We start from the raw sequence: 23,049 nt of genomic DNA, 5'->3' as shown, positions 1-23,049 counted from the left end.
ATCGTGGGCTCAGAATAATTTATTTAAAAGTGTATTTGAAAAAATGACCAATGCGGTTTCTTTGCAACCTTCAATAGCTAGCGTGGACGACAGTCGTGGGAAATATTACAAACCCTTAGATTGCTGGGTTGTTGTTTTAAAGTTAAGACTTGTTGATTTACAGACATATTAACGAGAACCTCCACTGAAAAAAAAAAATCAACCCGAAACATTACACTAAAATGAGAAATCAAATAGTTTCCCATTGGTATCAATAGTTTTATTGATCTCCCTCTGCCACTGCCATCTGTTTAGGCAGGTGTGGGGTTCCATGGTGTAATGGTTAGCACTCTGGACTCTGAATCCAGCGATCCGAGTTCAAATCTCGGTGGAACCTGGGCTTTAGGAACTCACTGATGCCCAAATGAAATGTTTTCATGAATAATACTGTCACCTAACTGAAACGTGCATGTTTATCAGAGTAAAACCACCTTCTGCAGTATAAGTACACAGAGAAGGCAGCGTACAGGCAGTTCCCACAGGTTATCATTCTAGTTTGTTTCCGGTGTTTTGCACGGTCATCGTCTTGGATATCGTTGAATGTGGAAACGCTGATCATAAATGATCACTTTAATGTTTAAAAACACTCCTCCTTCGAGCCGGATTCGAACCAGCGACCTAAGGATTTCAACAAGGTCCAACTACAGTCCTCCGCTCTACCAACTGAGCTATCGAAGGGCACACAGAGGAGTTTTGGCACTATGTTTTCTTGGATATCAGTATCAGGACAGTAGTGGGAAGTTTTACAAATCCTTAGGCAGCTGGGTAGAAGGCGTCATTTGAGTGAAAAGTTCATTTGGGATCTTGAGAAAGTATTTCAGTGAAAATGGATGCGCTACAGTCTTTGCCTCAGTTTGGCAGAGGACTCACATGTGGCTCCTCTGATTGGTGTTCATCGGGGACACTGGAGTGTTGAAAGCAGCGTAGAGCCAGGACATGTGGAGAAAGAGCAGGCTCATTAATTAAACTGGCTGGGATAGTCATTCTAGAGATTAATTCTGTGGAACAGTCTGCTTATTAGTGAGCCCAAGCTTGAGGTCAGCTTGAGGATGAAGTTAGGTAACATAGGTAAAAACACATTCCCTGACCAGGAATCGAACTCAGCCTAGGGTGCTCTCCTACCCACTAGATCACCAGGAACGTGAAGGGGTTCTTAAGCACGTAATCTATTGTTAGTATAGTAAGATTTGTAGTAAAGGCTGAAATTCCATTACACTTGCGAAAAAAATCCGTCTTTTATTTTTTATTTTTGCGCCCACTTGATACGTACACCGGAAGTCGTTTCCTTGCTGCGGCTGCTGTCTTCACACCACAGAGTTCCAGCATGACTAGTTTCAACCGCGACTGCCGTGTCTATAATTTGCGAGAAATGTCGACTTGTTCTTCTTTTCAGATTCAAGTGGCATCTATCATGGAGGTTTTATCTAAAACGGCAGTCGCAGAAATTACTAAACTAGTCGACGACGGGTCTGCTGCCTTACGTCTGGAAATGTGCAGAAGCCAAAGAGAGAACGAGGCGCTAAAAGCTAAGTTACTTCTGATGGAGAGAGAGCTTAGGACTCTGCGAGGGTGCAGAGAGGGAACGCCGGATAATGCTCTTAACATCTCTTTTGAAGTTCACGTTTGCGACGAACTCGAAGCACAAATACGTAAGTTGTACACCTCATTGCATGCGTGCACGTGAAAATGTGTTTTGGAGTCAGTGTTTTTTATTTTTGTTGAGAGGTGGAGCAGTTCGTGTACAGAGCAATATTTCAGTTGTAGGTCTAATGTAGAAGCAAGATGACAAAGTGGTGTTCACGTGCAGTTTATTAATAGTGTGTTTTTCCTTCTATAGCTAAGGTTGCAGGGAAAGGAAATGTCGCCGCAGAGAGAGTCTTTGACGAACGATTGAGCTCAAGTCCGGCCAAAGATGAGCAGTACGTCCACGTGGAGATGAAAAAAGACGCCCCCGTTGCCTTGGATATAAAGTACGAGGTAAAACCAGTAGAACTCAAGAGACCCTGCATTCGTTTCTATTTATGTTGTATGATTTCAGTCAGGAAATATGTGGATATCGGCGTGGTCATTACCAAGCTCACTTGGATAATGTTATTGTTATTGGCCTTGCATTGCCTCACTGGTAAACCGCATTGTGGTCAGGTATCAAGGACACAGCACTACGGAGAAGCAGTCGTTCTAGCTATCTACATTCTGTTAGCATTCTGTTCAACGTTGCTGTTCTTATCTTCATTAACGCAAATTCGCCGTCTCATTTTGCATGCATTACACTGGTGGCCTCCCTTTTACTATCATGGACAGTTAAATAGATTTAGAATAGCTTTTAATTATATATCGGTGGTGTTATGAGGGGCTATGGGGCATAATTTTTCGAAATTCGTAGTTACCGTTGCCTGGCGTACAGTAATGCAGATTTTGGTGCAGAAATCCTCACCTCAAGACCATTGTAGGGGTTCCATGGTGTAATGATTAGTATGGGGTGTTACGGAACGTAACTGATCCGTGAACCGTACGGATCGCCCCCACGACGGTCCGGAGCGCATGTGAACCGCGGATTCAATGTCTTTATATTTCCATATTTATGTACTCTGCCATCTAACGTTATAGGCCATTATGAAGCTAGCTATGCAGTAACGTTAGCATAACGCCATTTAGCTAACGTTAGTCAATCCGATTAATGTAACCTAAACTGTACCCGTGTATGGAGACATTGAACAAAATTGCTCATTTGCGATAGTAATCATAGTTAGCTAGTGAACAACGTTTCACTTCTCAAACGGGCAAGAACTTTCTTCTACAATCCAAAAATGTATTTCCGGAAATTAACATCAACAAGTACTGTGATTAAAATATCAGTTTCCTTAAATTAACGTATTTTGAATAGCGAGTGTACATATGTGGAACATTAATGTGGTATATTGGCTGTTCGTGGCATTTTAGCTCGCACTTTCCTAAAATTCCATCAATGATAAGATCGGGACTCCGACGGCACCGAAAACCGATAGATTTCACTGAACATTCTACTGTTTACATTTGTGGGGTTCTGATTCAGTGACATCATACTCTTACTTGATTTTACGCCGCGCATTTGTGAATGGTTTAAATGGATTTTGAAAATAGACACGGTGCTACAATCATGATAACGGGATTGAGTGTGCTGTGAAGTTTAGGTAGCAAACAACAAGGCTGAATCCTTCTGACGTAATATAGCAACTATACGCTCCGGTCGCCTGGTTTCACTCAGTGGCCGAACGGAATCGATACAGTTTCAGAAAATATATAACTTTAAAATATTTAATTCAATGTTCTACTGGGACTTTTGCCGTTTATTGAAGGTGTGACAGAAAACTGGGTGTATTGAATGTTGTTTTTATTTAAGACCATGTCCAAAATTTCCTTAAGTTCCTTACGATCCGAACCGTGAGTTTTGTGATCCGTTGCACCCCTCATGGTTAGCACTGGACTCTGAATCCAGCTATCCAGTGTAAATCTCGGTGGAACCTGAACTTTATGACACCTGGGAAAATGATCGCAGCAAAGTCGTTTCTCATCATCTTGGGCGCAGAGTGAGCGCAACGTTAATTAGCTATGTATTTTATATAACTAAATAATGGTTATCTATGTGAATTTTCCAGCACAACTGAATGTGTGTACTCAAAGAGCTAATGAATATGAAACCTTATGTTGGATTAAGCCTCACTGTGTGTGTGTGTGTGTGTGTGTGTGTGTGTGTGTGTTTAGGCAGAGTAAAATGGCCTGATGAAAAGAGATTATCCACTGACAGTGGTCTAAATCAGTTCCAGTCGGGGTTTTGGTGGGGATTGGCAGGTTCAGAACAAGAAACGCTGCTCTTAAAGGTTTTGATTTGCTGGTGTTCAGACCTACAGGTGTACAGAATCTTCACACTTCCTGTTTGTCAGCCTGTAGACGGAGAGCAGGATTGGTCTGAATCTGTGCTGCTCAGCGAGGACTGGCTGGAAGAGGACCCAAAGACAAGCCAATCACAGTTGGAACAGAAGATCAGTGAGGAGAATGCCTGTGGTAATTTCCTGTGGGGATTAATAAGGTTATAATTGTAATTGGTAATTACTGGTTGTAGTTGCTAAGCTCATCCATCCAAATCCAGTCAAGTTGTGTCAAATTAGTAATTAAATCCAGTTTTTGAATTCAATATATGTTTATTTTTGTGCAGGCACATCAGGGGCAGCTGCTACTAACAGTGGTGTAGGACCCCTCTTTGAGGAGGGGGAGCTGCACATGCAGCCCTGCCCTGCAGGAGACCCAGAGAAGGGGCTGCAAGCCGAACTGAAGCAGGAGCCCGATGGGGAGCCTCTCACCCCTGGACACCCCCTGCCAGGATCTGGAGAGGGGCTGGAGGCCCAGTGCGCGTGGAGCAAGGCCACCAGATCGGGAAACGTTCAGGAAATGCTCAGACAGCACGGAGGAAGCTCGGAGCCCGGAGGTGCACGGTCAAACGACCGATTCTCTCCTCGCCATTACAGAGCTTCTCGGAGGCTGCGCTCTGAGAAGAACGAGGGCCCAACGTCACACCTCGAGCAGGAACAAAATGGCCGCCCCGGCCGGGCGCCTGATGCCATTTCGGCAGAGATGGCGGTCCCTCTGGGTTCTCCGGGACAGCGTGCTGGAAGCACCCTGTGTGAGGAGAGTTTCAACACGTCGGCAGCAGCAGAGAGTTGCCAGAGAATCGAGGGACGGGAGGAGTTCATCTGCACGTGCTGCAGGAAGACGTTCCCGGATGCTCTCGAGCTGCAGACGCACGAGGAGGAGCAGCACGGCACAGGGAAACGTTTCGGCTGTTCAGAGAGCGGCAAAGCTTTCGCTTGCTCCAGCGTCCTGGAAAAGCACCAGCGGATTCACAGCAGGAAGAAACCGTTCGCCTGCTCAGGGTGCGACAAAACCTTCTCCCAGTGGCACGTCCTCCAGGCTCACCAGAGCATTCACACGGGGGAGAAACCGCACATCTGCACGGACTGTGGAAAACGCTTTCCCTACAAAGGCTACCTTAAGATCCACCAGCGCGTTCACACCAGGGAGAAACCGTTTGTTTGCGCGCAGTGCGGTAAAAGCTTCTCCCAGATTAGCAATCTTAAAACTCACCAGATTACTCACACGGGAGAGAAAGGCTTCTGCTGCACAGTGTGCAATAAGAGATTTGCCCGTCTCTATGATCTTAAGTATCATCAGAGTGTCCATACAGGAGAGAAACCACACAGCTGTGACGTGTGTGGGAAGACCTTTGCCAAACTGAGCAGCCTGAAGACTCACCAAAGGGTCCACACAGGAGAGAAACCGCACAGCTGTGATGAGTGTGGGAAGAGCTTTGCCCAACTGTGCACCCTCAAGTCTCACCAGAGTGTGCACACAGGAGAGAAACCGCACATCTGTGACGAGTGTGGGAAGAGCTTTGCCCATCTGTGCAATCTCAGGACTCACCAAAGGGTCCACACAGGAGAGAAACCGTACGGTTGCACGCTGTGCGGCAAGAGTTTTTCTCAGAATCATGTTCTTCAGAAACACATACTTACTCACTCCTAGTGAGGAGTAAAATTGGGGGGAACATTGAGCAAAATCATTGAATTTACTGCCCCTGCTGGGCAATTAAGTTACACTTATGTGGCACAGATTAGAACAGTTTGATCACATTTTATACGGTGCTTACTTTGTCAGGCCTTTTCTGTTCTGGGATCATCACAGATTCTCATCACATGCTCGGCAATAAATAAGTGAAATTTGTCTTTGATTTTGAGTGTGCTGTACCCTCGTCCTTTGTATTTCTGATTGTTTGTATCTCGATGCACTAATGGGTCTTTTTCGATATATTCAAGAGAATCCGACGTGTTTGTTGCTAGTTTGCTGCAATGGTTGATGCTAAGATGCCTAGATACGATGAAGCAAAAAGACAGTTTGTGATAAATAAATAAAAATGTACTCCTTGTAGTAGTGGCGCGGTATAAATAATATTACTGCATGGAGGTTAGAACGCAAAATCATCACGAATCATCCGGCACATTTTAATGTATTAAATTATTCCTCACGTTCGCAAAATAACTCGCCCTGCCGTGAACATGTGCATTAGAGGTTATTTCCCGTTACTTCTCCAGCTCCTATGGACACGTTCTAGGTTCATCCACTGAACTCTATGGTGCGCTGCATGGTTTCACCTGTGTCTACTGTGTGTAGTTTACGTAAGTAGCAAGACATGGCGACTTGTGATTCTTTTCAGATTCAGATGGCCTCCATCATGGAGGTTTTAACTAAAACGGCACTCGCAGAAATTAGTAAACTAGTCGACGACGCGTCTGCCTCATTACGATTGGAAATGTGCAGAAGCCAAAGAGAGAACGAGGCGCTAAAATGTAAGTTACTGGTTATGGAGGGAAAGCTCAGGGCTGCGCGAGGATGCGAAGAGGGAACGCCGAACAGTTCTCTAAACATCGCTTTTGAAGTTAAGGTTTGCGATGAATTCAGAAAAGCACGAAACTGTAAGTTCCATACCTTATTGCATGGAAATGCACAACATTTTGGTCGTACTTCTAATGTGGAGGCAAGATGACATCGTTATCGACCTGCAGTTGATTGTGTATTTTGCCTCCAATATGTACGGTTGCAGGGAAAGGAAATGTCGCCGTAGAGAGAGTCTTTGACGGGCTATTGAGCACAAGTCCGGCCGAAGATGAACAGTACGTACCCGTGGAGAAGATGAAGACTGTTACGGATGCCTTGGACATAAAGAACGAGGTAAATTCAATAGAGGTTAAGTGACCCTGCACGAGCTTCCATTTATGTTATGGAATTTCGGTCAGGTCAGGACATACGATAATTAATATCGGCGTGCTCATTACCTCGCTGAATTGTATAACGTAGTTGGCCTTTCATTGTCTATATAAAGACTACACGACCTAAGTCAGTCTCGTTGCACATTCTTTTAGATACCAACGTTTCTATTCGTATGTCCTTGAAAGCAGTTCCACCGTTTATATTCACCGGCATCCCAGTGCAATATAATGAACAGTTAAGTAAACGTAGTTCTTGTTGTCAGTAATCAGCTTTCCTTATATGTATAAATGGAATGACTTATCCCGTTGGTTTTTAAAATCGCGTTTTGTCCTGTTAATGTTTCACTGGTTTTGTAGTTTGGAGTTTTGTAATGCACTTGTTGTAAGTCGCTCTGGATAAGAGCGTCTGCTAAGAACCTATAATGTAATGTAATGTAATGTAGTTTGGATACGTTGTTTTGATAATAATGCAAATTGCAGTGCGCCAAACCCGTGTTCGTATACTTTGTTTTTAGGGTTCCATGGTGTAATGGTTAGCACTCTGGACTCTGAATCCAGCGATCGGATTTCAAATCTCGGTGGAACCTGTAACTTTATGTCTGCGAAATTTTTTAGTCTGCCTGTTTATTTCTGGCACAGTGAAGTGGTGGTTCTTAAGTGCACTATATGACAATTCTTGGTTTGGGGCTGTTTTTCTTGGTTTGGGCTAGTTTAGTAAAGGGTTATCTTATACAATCACATTCTGGACAGTTTGGGGAAGGCCCTTTCCTGTTTCAGCATGGCATTACCCCCAGGCACACAGCAAAGTCCATATAGAAGTGGTTTTACATTATATGGTTTTGTTGAGAACAGTGTAGAATAACCTGACTGGTCAGCACAGAGCCCTGACCTCAACCCCAACCAACACCTTTAGGATCAGTTGGAAAGCCAACTGTGAGCCAGGCCCAATCACCCATCACATGTTGTATTCAGCCTTGTGTCTGTGTGTGTGTGGGCACTGTAGTAAAGTGAGGTGATGAAAACATTTGTCCACAGTCAGTGGTTGCTGTTGGTGTTTGGGTGGGGGAGAGGCAGGTTCAAAAGAAGAAATGCTGGTCTTAAAGGCGTTGATTTGCTGGTGTTCTTCACACTTCCTGTTTGTCAGCCTGAAGACGGGGAGCAGGATTGGTCAGAATCTGTGCCGCTCAGCAAGGATTGGCTGGAAGAGGACCCAAAGACGAGCCAATCACAGGCAGAACAGAAAATCTTCGAGGAGACTAGCTGTGGTAATATCCTGTGGGGATTAATAATGTTATATTTGTAATTAGGTTTCACCGGTTGTAGTCGCTAAGGCCATCATGCCTAATCCAGTCATATTATTGTGTCATATTACCAGTGAACTGCAGTTTAGATTTCAAGATGGCTGTATTTTTGCGCAGGCACATCAGGGGCAGCCGTAGCTGCTGCTAACGGTGGTGAAGGACCCCTCTGTGAGGAGGAGGAGCTGCACATGCAGCCCTGCCCTGCAGGAGACCCAGAGAAGGGGCTGCAAGCCGAACTGAGGCAGGAGCCGGAGGGGGAGGGGGAGCGGGAGCGGGAGCGTCCCGACCACGCTCTCCCCCTTTTGGGGTCCGGAGACTTGGGGCTGGAATTGCCCTCGGGAATGGTTTCGGAAGGCTGCGGACGGCGTGGAGGAAAAGCCCCGTGCGAGGCGAGTTCCGATGCATCAGCAGAAGCAGAGAGTCGCTGGGGAATAGAGGGACGGGAGGAGTTCATCGGCACGTGCTGCGGGAAGACGTTCCCGGACGCTCTCGAGCTGCAGACGCACCAGGACGGTAAAAGCTTCTCCCAGTTCATCAATCTTAAAACTCACCAGATTACTCACACCGGAGAGAAATGTTTCCGCTGCACGGTGTGCAGTAAGAGCTTTGCCTCTCTCAGCGTTCTTAAGCGTCATCAGAGTGTCCACACAGGAGAGAAACCACACAGCTGTGACGAGTGTGGGAAGAGCTTTGTCCGTCTCGATGGCCTTAAGCGTCATCAGAGTGGCCACACAGGAGAGAAACCGCACAGCTGTGACGAGTGTGGTACGAGCTTTTTCCATCTCCATGGTCTTAAGTCTCACCAGAGAGTACACACAGGAGAGAAACCGCACAGCTGTGACGAGTGTGGGAAGAGCTTTCGCCATCTCCATAATCTTAAGTCTCACCAAAGAATACACACAGGAGAGAAACCGCACAGCTGTGATGAATGTGGGAAGAGCTTTGCCCAACTGTGCACCCTCAAGTCTCATCAAAGGGTGCACACAGGAGAGAAACCGCACAGCTGTGACGAGTGTGGTAAGAGCTTTCTCCGTCTCCATGGTCTTAAGTCTCACCAGAGCGTACACACAGGAGAGAAACCGCACAGCTGTGACGAGTGTGGTACGAGCTTTTTCCATCTCCATGGTCTTAAGTCTCACCAGAGAGTACACACAGGAGAGAAACCGCACAGCTGTGACGAGTGTGGGAAGAGCTTTGTCCGTCTCGATGTCCTTAATCGTCACCAGAGAGTACACACAGGAGAGAAACCGCACAGCTGTGACGAGTGTGGTAAGAGCTTTCGCCATCTCCATGATCTTAAGTCTCACCAGAGAGTACACACAGGAGAGAAACCGCACAACTGTGACGAGTGTGGGAAGACCTTTGCCAAACTGAGCAGACTGAAGACTCACCAAAGGGTCCACTCAGGAGAGAAACCGTACAGCTGTAACGAGTGTGGGAAGAGCTTTGCCCAACAGTCCACCCTCAAGGCTCACCAGAGGTTGTACACAGGAGAGAAACCGCACAGCTGTGACGAGTGTGGGAAGAGCTTTGTCCGTCTCGATGTCCTTAATCGTCACCAGAGAGTACACACAGGAGAGAAACCGCACAGCTGTGATGAATGTGGGAAGAGCTTTGCCCAACTGTGCACCCTCAAGTCTCATCAAAGGGTCCACACAGGAGAGAAACCGCACAGCTGTGACGAGTGTGGGAAGAGCTTTTCCCAACTGACCAACCTCAGGACTCACCAAAAGGTCCACACCAGGGAGAAACCGTTCGTTTGCGCGCAGTGCGGTAAAAGCTTCTCCCATATCAGCAATCTTAAAACTCACCAGATTACTCACACCGGAGAGAAATGCTTCCGCTGCACGGTGTGCAGTAAGAGCTTTGCCCATCTCTATGATCTTAAGCATCATCAGTGTCCACACAGGAGAGAAACCGCACAGCTGTGACGAGTGTGGGAAGAGCTTTTCCCAACTGACCAACCTCAGGACTCACCAAAGGGTCCACACCAGGGAGAAACCGTACGGTTGTACGCTGTGCGGCAAGAGTTTCTCTGACAATCGTGCTGTTAAGAAACACATACTTACTCACTCCTAGTGAGGAGTAAAACTGTAATCTGACGTGTTTGTTGCTAGTTTGCTGCAATGGTTGATGCTAAGATGCGTAGATACAATAAAGCAAAAAGGACAGTTTGTGATAAAAAAATGATGTACTCCTTGTAGTAGTGGTGCGGTAGTAATAATATTACTGCATCGAGGTTAGAACGCAAAATCATCACAAATCATCCGGCACATTTTAATGTATTAAATTATTCCTCATGTTCTCAAAATAACTCGATATAGCCTATTATTGTAATGTTTCTGACGCGACCAGGCCCTGCCGTGAACATGCTCAGTAGAGGCTGTTTCCTGTTGCTTTCCACGCTTCACTGCCTGGGCGCTCCTCTCCAGCTCCTGTGTACCGACATTCCGCCACGGTGTTGTGGCCTACAACCCCTATGTGGGCACTAGAACCGATGGTGATAGACCCGGAGTTACTCCATGTTCAGGCAAAGAAGGAAAGTGTGGATTTAGTAAATTAGTGCTATAGTTACACAGAAAGTAGATACACAGTGTATGTGCCGGTGTTTACGGTCGGATCGAAAGATCCAAAAACAGACAACGCTGGTTCTGCAGTTGCAGTTCCTAGCCATAGAATGGAATCATGCAAACGGACATCAAACTTCCTAAGTGTATATACGGTTGAGTTGTATGCCATTTGGATGGCTTTAGAGTGGGTTGAACAAGTAAAACCTAACAGAGCACTGATTTGTAGTGATTCAGCATCTGCTTTGTACAGCCTAAAGCTAGGTACATCCCGTAATTGCCAACTTGACTTAATATTTGGAATAATGGAAATACATTCACGAGTAATAAAACAAGGAACTGTGGTCACACTCATTTGGGTTCCTGCGCACTTGGGCTTTGTGTGAAATGAGAGCGTGGACAAACTAGCCAAAAAAAAACTGTTAAAAAAGAGAACAGACACCATAATTAATCTTTCAAAATCAGAAGGAAAGGGTATTGCATGGATGGAAATCAATAAAGAGTGGCAGCAGCACTGGGATCGGGAGATATGAGGAAGACATCTACATGCAATTCTAAACACAGTGGGTAGGTAGAGAAACAGGAGAGGGAGTAGAAAGGAGGAGGTAGTAATGACCAGACTAAGAACAGGACACAGTAACCTGAATGGGACTCATTGTAGGGAAGCATCCAAATGGACTTTGTGAATATTGTCAGGCACCGGAAACTGTAGAACATGTACTTGTTAACTGCAGGAAATGTACATCTGAAAGAAAGGACATGATGGAGGGAATGGAAAGGTTAGGGCTGACAGCAGCAGGTTTTAAGGGCATTCTGGAGTGTGGTGGAAGTGGACAAGGCAGGAAGTATCTGGTTAGCTTTCTTAAGAGAACTGGATTTATAGGAAAAATCTGACAAATCGGACACTGTAGGAGTTAACTAATTCCAGAAGATGGGAGTAATGCAACACCAAAGATTCAAGCTGCCGTTAAACCCCAAAGAAGAAGTAATATATTCCCTTCACTGAACTCTATGGTATGCTCCATGGTTTCACCCGAGTCTACTGTGTGTAGTTCACGTAATTAGCAAGACATGACGACTAGTGCTTCTTTTCAGGTTCAGATGGGCTCCATCATGGAGGTTTTAACTAAAACAGCACTCGCAGAGATTACTAAACTAGTCGACGACGCGTCTGCGGCTTTACGATTGGAAATATGCAGAAGCCAAAGAGAGAGCGAGGTGCTAAAATGTAAGTTACTGGTTTTGGAAGGAGAGCTCAGGGCTGCGCGAGGATGCGAAGAGGGAACGCCGAACAGTTCTCTAAACATCGCTTTAGAAGTTAAGGTTTGCGATGAATTCAGAGAAGCACACAACTGTAAGTTCCACACCTTATTGCATGGAAATGCACAACATTTCGGCCGTACTTCTAATGTAGACGCAAGATGGCATCGTTTTCGACCTGCAGTTGATTGCGTATTTTGCCTCCAATAGCTACGGTTGCAGGGAAAGGAAATGTCGCCGCAGAGAGAGTCTTTGACGGGATATTGAGCACAAGTCCGGCCGAAGATGAACAGTACGTACCCGTGGAGAAGATGAAGACTGTTACGGATGCCTTGGACATAAAGTACGAGGTAAATTCAATAGAGGTTAAGTGACCCTGCACGAGCTTCCATTTATGTTATGGAATTTCGGTCAGGTCAGGACATACGATAATTAATATCGGCGTGCTCATTACCGCGCTGAATTGTATAACGTAGTTGGCCTTTCATTGTCTATATAAAGACTACACGACCTAAGTCAGTCTCGTTGCACATTCTTTTAGATACCAACGTTTCTATTCGTATGTCCTTGAAAGCAGTTCCACCGTTTATATTCACCGGCATCCCAGTGCAATATAATGAACAGTTAAGTAAACGTAGTTCTTGTTGTCAGTAATCAGCTTTCCTTATATGTATAAATGGAATGACTTATCCCGTTGGTTTTTAAAATCGCGTTTTGTCCTGTTAATGTTTCACTGGTTTTGTAGTTTGGATACGTTGTTTTGATAATAATGCAAATTGCAGTGCGCCAAACCCGTGTTCGTATACTTTGTTTTTAGGGTTCCATGGTGTAATGGTTAGCACTCTGGACTCTGAATCCAGCGATCGGATTTCAAATCTCGGTGGAACCTGTAACTTTATGTCTGCGAAATTTTTTAGTCTGCCTGTTTATTTCTGGCACAGTGAAGTGGTTGTTCTTAAGTGCACTATATGACAATTCTTGGTTTGGGGCTGTTTTTCTTGGTCTGGGCTAGTTTAGTAAAGGGTTATCTTATACAATCACATTCTGGACAGTTTGGGGAAGGCCCTTTAATGTTTCAGCATGGCATTACCCCCGGGAAAACAGAAAAGTCCGTATAGAAATGGTTTTACATTATATGGTTTTGTTGAGAACAGTGTAGAATAACCTGACTGGTCAGCACAGAGCCCTGACCTCAACCCCAACCAACACCTTTAGGATCAGTTGGAAAGCCGACTGTGAGCCAGGCCTAATCACCCATCACATGTTGTACTTAGCCTTGTTTCTCTGTGTGTGGACATTGTAGTAAAGTGACACGATGAAAACATTTGTCCACAGTCAGTGGTTGCTGTTGGTGTTTGGGTGGGGGAGAGGCAGGTTCAAAAGAAGAAATGCTGGTCTTAAAGGCTTTGATTTGCTTGTGTTCTTCACACTTCCTGTTTGTCAGCCTGAAGACGGGGAGCAGGATTGGTCAGAATCTGTGCCAGTCAGCAAGGATCGGCTGGAAGAGGACCCAAAGACGAGCCAATCACAGGCAGAACAGGAAATCTTTGAGGAGACTAGCTGTGGTAATATCCTGTGGGGATTAATAATATCTTTGTAATTGGGTTTCACCGGTTGTAGTCGCTAAGGCCATCATGGCTAATCCAGTCATATTATTGTGTCATGTTACCAATTAACAGCAGTTTAGATTTCAAGATGGCTGTATTTTTGCGCAGGCACATCAGAGGCAGCCGTAGCTGCTGCTAACGGTGGTGAAGGACCCCTCTGTGAGGAGGAGGAGGAGCTGCACATGCAGCCCTGCCCTGCAGGAGACCCAGAGAAGGGGCTGCAAGCCGAACTGAAGCAGGAGCCCAACGGGGAGCCTCTCACCCCTGGACACCCCCTGCCAGGATCTGGAGAGGGGCTGGAGGTCCAGTGCGCGTGGAGCAAGGCCACCAGATCGGGAAAGGTTCAGGAAATGCTCCGACAGCACGGAGGAAGCTCGGAGCCTGGAGGTGCGCGGTCAAACGACCGATTCTCTCCTCGCCATTACAGAGCTTCTCGGAGGCTGCGCTCTGAGAAGAACGAGGGCCCAACGTCACACCTCGAGCAGAAACAAAATGGCCGCCCCGGCGGGGCGCCTGATGCCATTTCGGCAGAGATGGCGGTCCCTCTGGGTTCTCCGGGACAGCGTGCTGGAAGCACCCTGTGCGAGGAGAGTTTCAACGCGTCGGCAGAAGCAGAGAGTCGCCAGAGAATCGAGGGACGGGAGGAGTTCATCTGCACGTGCTGCAGGAAGACGTTCCCGGATGCTCTCGAGCTGCAGACGCACGAGGAGGAGCAGCACGGCACGGGGAAACGTTTCGGCTGTTCGGAGAGCAGCAAAGCTTTCGCTTGCTCCAGCGTCCTGGAAAAGCACCAGCGGATTAACAGCAAGCGCGGTAAAAGCTTCTCCCAGATCAGCAATCTGAAAACTCACCAGATTACTCACACCAGAGAGAAATGCTTCCGCTGCACGGTGTGCAATAAGAGCTTTGCCTCTCTCAGCGTTCTTAAGCGTCATCAGAGTGGCCACTCAGGAGGGAAACCGCACAGCTGTGACGAGTGTGGGAAAAGGTCTGTCCGTCTCCATGGCCTTAAGTCTCACCAGAGAGTACACACAGGAGAGAAACCGCACAGCTGTGACGAGTGTGGGAAGAGCTTTGTCCGTCTCGATGTCCTTAATCGTCACCAGAGAGTACACACAGGAGAGAAACCGCACAGCTGTGACGAGTGTGGTAAGAGCTTTCGCCATCTCCATAATCTTAAGTCTCACCAGAGAGTACACACAGGAGAGAAACCGCACAGCTGTGACGAGTGTGGTACGAGCTTTTTCCATCTCCATGGTCTTAAGTCTCACCAGAGAGTACACACAGGAGAGAAACCGCACAGCTGTGACGAGTGTGGGAAGAGCTTTGTCCGTCTCGATGTCCTTAATCGTCACCAGAGAGTACACACAGGAGAGAAACCGCACAGCTGTGATGAATGTGGGAAGAGCTTTTCCCAACTGTGCACCCTCAAGTCTCATCAAAGGGTCCACACAGGAGAGAAACCGCACAGCTGTGACGAGTGTGGGAAGAGCTTTTCCCAACTGACCAACCTCAGGACTCACCAAAGGGTCCACACAGGAGAGAAACCACACAGCTGTGACGAGTGTGGGAAGAGCTTTGCCCATCTGCACACCCTCAAGACTCACCAGAGTGTGCACACAGGAGAGAAACCGCACAGCTGTGATGAATGTGGGAAGAGCTTTGCCCAACTGTGCACCCTCAAGTCTCACCAGAGTGTGCACACAGGAGAGAAACCGCACAGCTGTGACGAGTGTGGGAAGAGCTTTGTCCGTCTCGATGTCCTTAATCGTCACCAGAGAGTACACACAGGAGAGAAACCGCACAGCTGTGATGAATGTGGGAAGAGCTTTGCCCAACTGTGCACCCTCAAGTCTCATCAAAGGGTCCACACAGGAGAGAAACCGCACAGCTGTGACGAGTGTGGGAAGAGCTTTTCCCAACTGACCAACCTCAGGACTCACCAAAGGGTCCACACCAGGGAGAAACCGTACGGTTGCACGCTGTGCGGCAAGAGTTTCTCTGACAATCGTGCTGTTAAGAAACACATACTTACTCACTCCTAGTGAGGAGTAAAACTGTAATCTGACGTGTTTGTTGCTAGTTTGCTGCAATGGTTGATGCTAAGATGCGTAGATACAATAAAGCAAAAAGGACAGTTTGTGATAAAATAATGATGTACTCCTTGTAGTAGTGGTGCGGTAGTAATAATATTACTGCATCGAGGTTAGAACGCAAAATCATCACAAATCATCCGGCACATTTTAATGTATTAAATTATTCCTCATGTTCTCAAAATAACTCTATATAGCCTATTATTGTAATGTTTGTGACGCGACCAGGCCCTGCCGTGAACATGCTCAGTAGAGGCTGTTTCCTGTTGCTTTCCACGCTTCACTGCCTGGGCGCTCCTCTCCAGCTCCTGTGTACCGACATTCCGCCACGGTGTTGTGGCCTACAACCCCTATGTGGGCACTAGAACCGATGGTGATAGACCCGGAGTTACTCCATGTTAAGGCAAAGAAGGAAAGTGTGGATTTAGTAAATTAGTTCTATAGTTACACAGTGTATGTGCCGGTGTTTACGGTCGGATCGAAAGATCCAAAAACAGACAACGCTGGTTCTGCAGTTGCAGTTCCTAGCCATAGAATGGAATCATGCAAACGGACATCAAACTTCCTAAGTGTATATACGGTTGAGTTGTATGCCATTTGGATGGCTTTAGAGTGGGTTGAACAAGTAAAACCTAACAGAGCACTGATTTGTAGTGATTCAGCATCTGCTTTGTACAGCCTAAAGCTAGGTACATCCCGTAATTGCCAAGACTTAATATTTGGAATAATGGGAATACATTCACGAGTAATAAAACAAGGAACTGTGGTCACACTCATTTGGGTTCCTGCGCACTTGGGCATTGTGGGAAATGAGAGAGTGGACAAACTAGCCAAAATAAACTGTTAAAAAAGAGAACATAGACACCATAATTAATCTTTCAAAATCGGAAGGAAAGGGTATTGCATGGAAGGAAATCAATAAAGAGTGGCAGCAGCACTGGGATCAGGAGATATGAGGAAGACATCTACATGCAATTCAAAACACAGTGGGTAGGAAGAGAAACAGGAGAGGGAGTAGAAAAGAGGAGGTAGTAATGACCAGACTAAGAATAGGACACAGTAACCTGAATGGGACTCATTGTAGGGAAGCATCCAAATGGATTTTGTGAATATTGTCAGGCACCGGAAACTGTAGAACATGTACTTGTTAACTGCAGGAAATGTACATCTGAAAGAAAGGACATGATGGAGGGAATGGAAAGGTTAGGGCTGACAGCAGCAGGTTTTAAGGGCATTCTGGAGTGTGGTGGAAGTGGACAAGGCAGGAAGTATCTGGTTAGCTTTCTTAAGAGAACTGGATTTATAGGAAAAATCTGACAAATCGGACACTGTAGGAGTTAACTAATTCCAGAAGGTGGCAGTAATGCAACACCAAGGGTTGAAGCTGCCGTTAAACCCCAAAGAAGAAAAAGAGTATATTCCCCTCACTGAACTCTATGGTATGCTCCATGGTTTCACCCGAGTCTACTGTGTGTAGTTCACGTAATTAGCAAGACATGACGACTTGTACTTCTTTTCAGGTTCAGATGGGCTCCATCATGGAGGTTTTAACTAAAACAGCACTCGCAGAGATTACTAAACTAGTCGACGACGCGTCCGCGGCTTTACGGTTGGAAATATGCAGAAGCCAAAGAGAGAACGAGGCGCTAAAATGTAAGTTACTGGTTATGGAGGGAGAGCTCAGGGCTGCGCGAGGATGCGAAGAGGGAACGCCGAACAGTTCTCTAAACATCGCTTTAGAAGTTAAGGTTTGCGATGAACTTAGAGAAGCACACAACTGTAAGTTCCACACCTTATTGCATATAAATGCACAACATTTCAGTCGTACTTCTAATGTGGACGCAAAATGACATCTGGTTCGACCTGCAGTTGATTATGCATCTTGCCTCCAATAGCTAAGGTTGCAGGGAAAGGAAATGTCGCAGCAGAGAGAGTCTTTGACGGGCGATTGAGCACAAGTCCAGCCAAAGATGAACAGTACGTACTCGTGGAGAAGAAAAAGATTGTTCCGGATGTCTTGGATATAAAGTACGAGGTAAATTCAATAGAGGTTAAGTGACCCTGCACGAGCTTCCATTTAGGCTACGTTATGGAATTTCGGTCAGGTCAGGACATACGATAATTAATATCGGCGTGGTCATTACCCAGCTAAAATGTATAACGTAGTTGGCCTTTCAGTGTTGGTAAGAAGACTGCACTATCTGAATCAGTCTCGTTCGATATTCTGTTAGATATCAATGTTCCTGTTCTTATATCCTTGGAAGCTGTTTCACCGTTTATATTCACCGGCATCCAATGCAATATAATGAACACTTAAATAAACTTGGTTCTTTTTTTTCGTAATCCGTTTTCCATATGTATATATAATATATAGAATGATTAATCCCGTTGGTTGTTAAAATACTGTTAAAATACTAGTTAGGATACGTTGTTTTCGATAATAATGCAAATTGCAATGCGGGAAACATGTTTTCCCATAGCTTGTTGGTATGGTTTTATGATGTAGTTGGTTAGCACTGGACTCTGAAATCGAGTTCAAATCTCGTTGGGACCTGTATCTTTATATCTACCAAATTGTTAAGTCTACCTATTGATTTCTTGCACAGTGAATGCAATGTTTCTTAAGTGCACTAAATTACAACTCTTGGTCTGGGGCTGTTTTTCTTGGTTTGGGCTAGGTTAGTGAAGGGTAATCTTAGTGCTACAGCATACGATCACATTCTGGACAGTTTGGGGAAGGCCCTTTCCTGTTTCAGCATGACAATGTCCCGGGCACACAGCAAAGTCCACAGAGAAATGGTTTTGTTGAGAACGGTGTAGATCAGTGGTCTCAAACTCGTTGCCATGGAGGGCCGTGTGCATGCAGGTTTTCATTCCAACCAATTAATGCTGCCTTAATTGAGCCCAATTACTCATTCAGCCATATGCGTTTAACTGCATTGAAGCACAGAATATAAGCGAGTTTTTGTTTAGACAATGCGGGCCACCATAGACGTCAGGTCACCATTATGTGCAGACCCGTATCCCTATTTCAGCGAATAAGTGAATTAATTTTATAACCGAGGCTGGAATAAAAACCTGCATACACACGGCCCTCCATGGCACTGAGTTTGAGACCACTGTTGTAGACTAACCTGACTGGTCAGCGCAGAACCCTGACCTCAAACACCTTATGGATCAATTGGAAAGCCAATTGCGAGCCAGGCCTAATCACCCAGTCACTGCCCACCATCACTAATGGCGCTTCTCCACCGCCGCGCCGTGCCGGAATCCGTGCTCCCGCTGTGTTTCGCTTTCTCCACTGCCACCTGACCCGTGCCGGGCCACAAGGACCCGTGCAGATTTTAGCTACAGCTCTGAGATACGTACCTACCTGGGGTAGGTACTATCCGTGCTGCAATTCGATACTGCAGACCATTGATTGGTCAATGGAAATAGTCACAAATACGCCATCCCATGTTTGTTCACCGGCAGCAACCGCCATTTTTAAATACCACAACGGCAACATAGAGTAACCTTAACTAGCAAATTCTAATTACTTCTGTGAGTTATTTAAAGATGGAAAAAGAAAATTCCTCAGGTTGGACAGTTGCTTCCACTCTCTTTGCATTTTTCAAAATAACTACGGTTAATCCAAAACCAAATGGCGACGAAAGCGTACAGCATAGCTTCAGGTTCCTCCATTGTGTTGTGTTGTGTTGTGTGGTTGTGTCTCCTGAGTATGTGCATCACCACCATGGCGTGCTCCTCAGAAGCTTTCCTCCACTTTACTCCTCCCATGACTCCTCCTACCTTCACGGGTCTGTTGTGTTATGGAGAAGCGCAACAGGCAGCACGGCATGGGTAGGATGCGAATGCTTGCCGTCCTGTACCGCGCCGTGCTGGTCAACGGAGAAGTGCCATAATGCTCTTCTGGCTGAATGCAAGCAAATCCCTGCAGCAATGCTCCAGCATCTAGTATAACGCCTTCCCAGAAAAGTGGAGGTTGCTATTGCAGCAAAGGGTGCTCCATATTAATGCCCATAATTTTTGGTAAGATGTTGGATGTCAGGTGTCCACATGCTTTTGTTCATGTAGTGTAGCATATTGCTGTTCATATAAATATTCAAAAATGAAAAAAAAATAATTTGGCACCATTGAATGTGTATATTTAGTGGCTATTAAACTTGTTCAGAGCTTCAGATTCACAGAATCTTATCACTTCCCGTTTGTCAGCCTGTAGACGGGGAGCAGGTTGGTCAGAATCTGTGCTGCTCAGCGAGGATTGGCTGGAAGAGGACCCAAGGACAAGCCAATCAGAGGCAGAACAGAAGATCTTCGAGGAGACTAGCTGTGGTAATATCCTGTGGGGATTATAGTATGTTATAGACTATATTATAGAAGGTCATCAAGCCAAATCCAGTCAAGTTGTGTCATGTTACCAGTGAACTGCAGTTTAGATTTCAAGATGGCTGTATTTTTGCGCAGGCACATCAGGGGCAGCCGTAGCTGCTGCTAACGGTGGTGAAGGACCCCTCTGTGAGGAGAAGGAGGAGCTGCACATGCAGCCCTGCCCTGCAGGAGACCCAGAGAAGGGGCTGCAAGCCGAACTGAGGCAGGAGCCGGAGGGGGAGCGGGAGCGGGAGCGTCCCGACCACGCTCTCCCCCTTTTGGGGTCCGGAGACTTGGGGCTGGAATTGCCCTCGGGAATAGTTTCGGAAGGATGCGGACGGCGTTGGGGAAAAGCCCCGTGCGAGGCGAGTTCCGATGCGTCAGCAGAAGCAGAGAGTCGCTGGGGAATCGAGGGACGGGAGGAGTTCATCGGCACGTGCTGCGGGAAGACGTTCCCGGACGCTCTCGAGCTGCAGACGCACCAGGACGGTAAAAGCTTCTCCCAGTTCATCAATCTTAAAACTCACCAGATTACTCACACCGGAGAGAAATGCTTCCGCTGCACGGTGTGCAATAAGAGCTTTGCCTCTCTCAGCGTTCTTAAGCGTCATCAGAGTGTCCACTCAGGAGGGAAACCGCACAGCTGTGACGAGTGTGGGAAGAGCTTTGTCCGTCTCCATGGCCTTAAGCGTCATCAGAGTGGCCACTCAGGAGGGAAACCGCACAGCTGTGACGAGTGTGGGAAGAGCTTTGTCCGTCTCGATGTCCTTAATCGTCACCAGAGAGTACACACAGGAGAGAAACCGCACAGCTGTGATGAATGTGGGAAGAGCTTTGCCCAACTGTGCACCCTCAAGTCTCATCAAAGGGTGCACACAGGAGAGAAACCGCACAGCTGTGACGAGTGTGGTAAGAGCTTTGTCCGTCTCCATGGTCTTAAGTCTCACCAGAGCGAACACACAGGAGAGAAACCGCACAGCTGTGACGAGTGTGGTACGAGCTTTTTCCATCTCCATGGTCTTAAGTCTCACCAGAGAGTACACACAGGAGAGAAACCGCACAGCTGTGACGAGTGTGGGAAGAGCTTTGTCCGTCTCGATGTCCTTAATCGTCACCAGAGAGTACACACAGGAGAGAAACCGCACAGCTGTGACGAGTGTGGGAAGAGCTTTGCCCAACTGTGCACCCTCAAGTCTCATCAAAGGGTGCACACAGGAGAGAAACCGCACAGCTGTGACGAGTGTGGTAAGAGCTTTCTCCGTCTCCATGGTCTTAAGTCTCACCAGAGCGTACACACAGGAGAGAAACCGCACAGCTGTGACGAGTGTGGTACGAGCTTTTTCCATCTCCATGGTCTTAAGTCTCACCAGAGAGTACACACAGGAGAGAAACCGCACAGCTGTGACGAGTGTGGGAAGAGCTTTGTCCGTCTCGATGTCCTTAATCGTCACCAGAGAGTACACACAGGAGAGAAACCGCACAGCTGTGACGAGTGTGGTAATAGCTTTCGCCATCTCCATAATCTTAAGTCTCACCAGAGAGTACACACAGGAGAGAAACCGCACAGCTGTGACGAGTGTGGTACGAGCTTTTTCCATCTCCATGGTCTTAAGTCTCACCAGAGAGTACACACAGGAGAGAAACCGCACAGCTGTGACGAGTGTGGGAAGAGCTTTGTCCGTCTCGATGTCCTTAATCGTCACCAGAGAGTACACACAGGAGAGAAACCGCACAGCTGTGATGAATGTGGGAAGAGCTTTGCCCAACTGTGCACCCTCAAGTCTCATCAAAGGGTCCACACAGGAGAGAAACCGCACAGCTGTGACGAGTGTGGGAAGAGCTTTTCCCAACTGACCAACCTCAGGACTCACCAAAGGGTCCACACCAGGGAGAAACCGTTCGTTTGCGCGCAGTGCGGTAAAAGCTTCTCCCATATCAGCAATCTTAAAACTCACCAGATTACTCACACCGGAGAGAAATGCTTCCGCTGCACGGTGTGCAATAAGAGCTTTGCCCGTCTCTATGATCTTAAGCTTCATCAGTGTCCACACAGGAGAGAAACCGCACAGCTGTGACGAGTGTCTGAAGAGCTTTTCCCAACTGACCAACCTCAGGACTCACCAAAGGGTCCACACCAGGGAGAAACCGTACGGTTGCACGCTGTGCGGCAAGAGTTTCTCTGACAATCGTGCTGTTAAGAAACACATACTTACTCACTCCTAGTGAGGAGTAAAACTGTAATCTGACGTGTTTGTTGCTAGTTTGCTGCAATGGTTGATGCTAAGATGCGTAGATACAATAAAGCAAAAAGACAGTTTGTGATAAATAAATAAAAATGTACTCCTTGTAGTAGTGGTGCGGTAGAAATAATATTACTGCATCGAGGTTAGAACGCAAAATCATCACAAATCATCCGGCACATTTTAATGTATTAAATTATTCCTCATGTTCTCAAAATAACTCGATATAGCCTATTATTGTAATGTTTGTGACGCGACCAGGCCCTGCCGTGAACATGCTCAGTAGAGGCTGCTTCCTGTTGCTTTCCACGCTTCACTGCCTGGGCGCTCCTCTCCAGCTCCTGTGTACCGACATTCCGCCACGGTGTTGTGGCCTACAACCCCTATGTGGGCACTAGAACCGATGGTGATAGACCCGGAGTTACTCCATGTTCAGGCAAAGAAGGAAAGTGTGGATTTAGTAAATTAGTTCTATAGTTACACAGAAAGTAGATACACAGAGTATGTGCCGGTGTTTACGGTCGGATCGAAAGATCCAAAAACAGACAACGCTGGTTCTGCAGTTGCAGTTCCTAGCCATAGAATGGAATCATGCAAACGGACATCAAACTTCCTAAGTGTATATACGGTTGAGTTGTATGCCATTTGGATGGCTTTAGAGTGGGTTGAACAAGTAAAACCTAACAGAGCACTGATTTGTAGTGATTCAGCATCTGCTTTGTACAGCCTAAAGCTAGGTACATCCCGTAATTGCCAAGACTTAATATTTGGAAT

The 23,049-nt window shown here is 46.5% G+C and overlaps 2 protein-coding genes, 4 non-coding genes and 1 pseudogene across 9 annotated transcripts in view; 6 read left to right on the top strand and 1 right to left on the bottom strand.

The window, feature by feature from the left end:
• Positions 1-304: 304 nt before the first annotated feature.
• On the top strand, positions 305-376 carry trnaq-cug. The gene has a single exon. It is a non-coding gene; the product is annotated as a tRNA-Gln (tRNA).
• A 253-nt stretch (positions 377-629) lies between these two features.
• On the bottom strand, positions 630-717 carry trnay-gua. Its single transcript is given in 2 exon segments — positions 630-665; positions 681-717. It is a non-coding gene; the product is annotated as a tRNA-Tyr (tRNA).
• Positions 718-1,314: 597 nt separating this feature from the next.
• The window catches only part of LOC118228480 (zinc finger protein 678-like), a 37,030-nt gene continuing 15,295 nt past the window's right edge, over positions 1,315-23,049 (top strand). Inside the window, exons 1-5 of one of the 4 annotated variants that reach the window (XM_035420032.1) lie at positions 1,315-1,688; positions 1,877-2,016; positions 7,981-8,101; positions 13,680-13,900; positions 13,958-15,720. In XM_035420032.1, the coding sequence (XP_035275923.1) occupies positions 1,364-1,688; positions 1,877-2,016; positions 7,981-8,101; positions 13,680-13,900; positions 13,958-15,616 (2,466 nt within the window). In that variant the 5' untranslated portion in view covers positions 1,315-1,363 and the 3' untranslated portion in view covers positions 15,617-15,720. Of the gene's footprint in view, positions 1,689-1,876; positions 2,017-7,980; positions 8,102-13,679; positions 15,721-23,049 lie in introns of those variants that run through there. The other 3 variants (XM_035420034.1, XM_035420033.1, XM_035420031.1) reach the window with 3 other exon arrangements.
• LOC118228479 lies at positions 5,597-22,495 on the top strand (annotated as a pseudogene).
• On the top strand, positions 7,352-7,423 carry trnaq-cug. The gene has a single exon. It is a non-coding gene; the product is annotated as a tRNA-Gln (tRNA).
• Positions 7,987-10,308, top strand: LOC118228483 (gastrula zinc finger protein XlCGF57.1-like). The gene is given in 3 exon segments (XM_035420036.1): positions 7,987-8,101; positions 8,255-10,010; positions 10,012-10,308. Coding segments are annotated over 2 exon segments (1,890 nt in total). The 5' UTR covers positions 7,987-8,101; positions 8,255-8,325; the 3' UTR covers positions 10,217-10,308.
• trnaq-cug lies at positions 12,782-12,853 on the top strand. Its single transcript has one exon. It is a non-coding gene; the product is annotated as a tRNA-Gln (tRNA).

The sequence above is a fragment of the Anguilla anguilla genome, chromosome 5, assembly GCF_013347855.1.
Source record: "Anguilla anguilla isolate fAngAng1 chromosome 5, fAngAng1.pri, whole genome shotgun sequence".
Taxonomy (NCBI): Eukaryota; Metazoa; Chordata; class Actinopteri; order Anguilliformes; family Anguillidae; genus Anguilla; species Anguilla anguilla.
The sequence above is the reverse complement of the archived record's forward strand: the minus strand, read 5'-3'. Positions and strand labels throughout refer to the sequence as shown.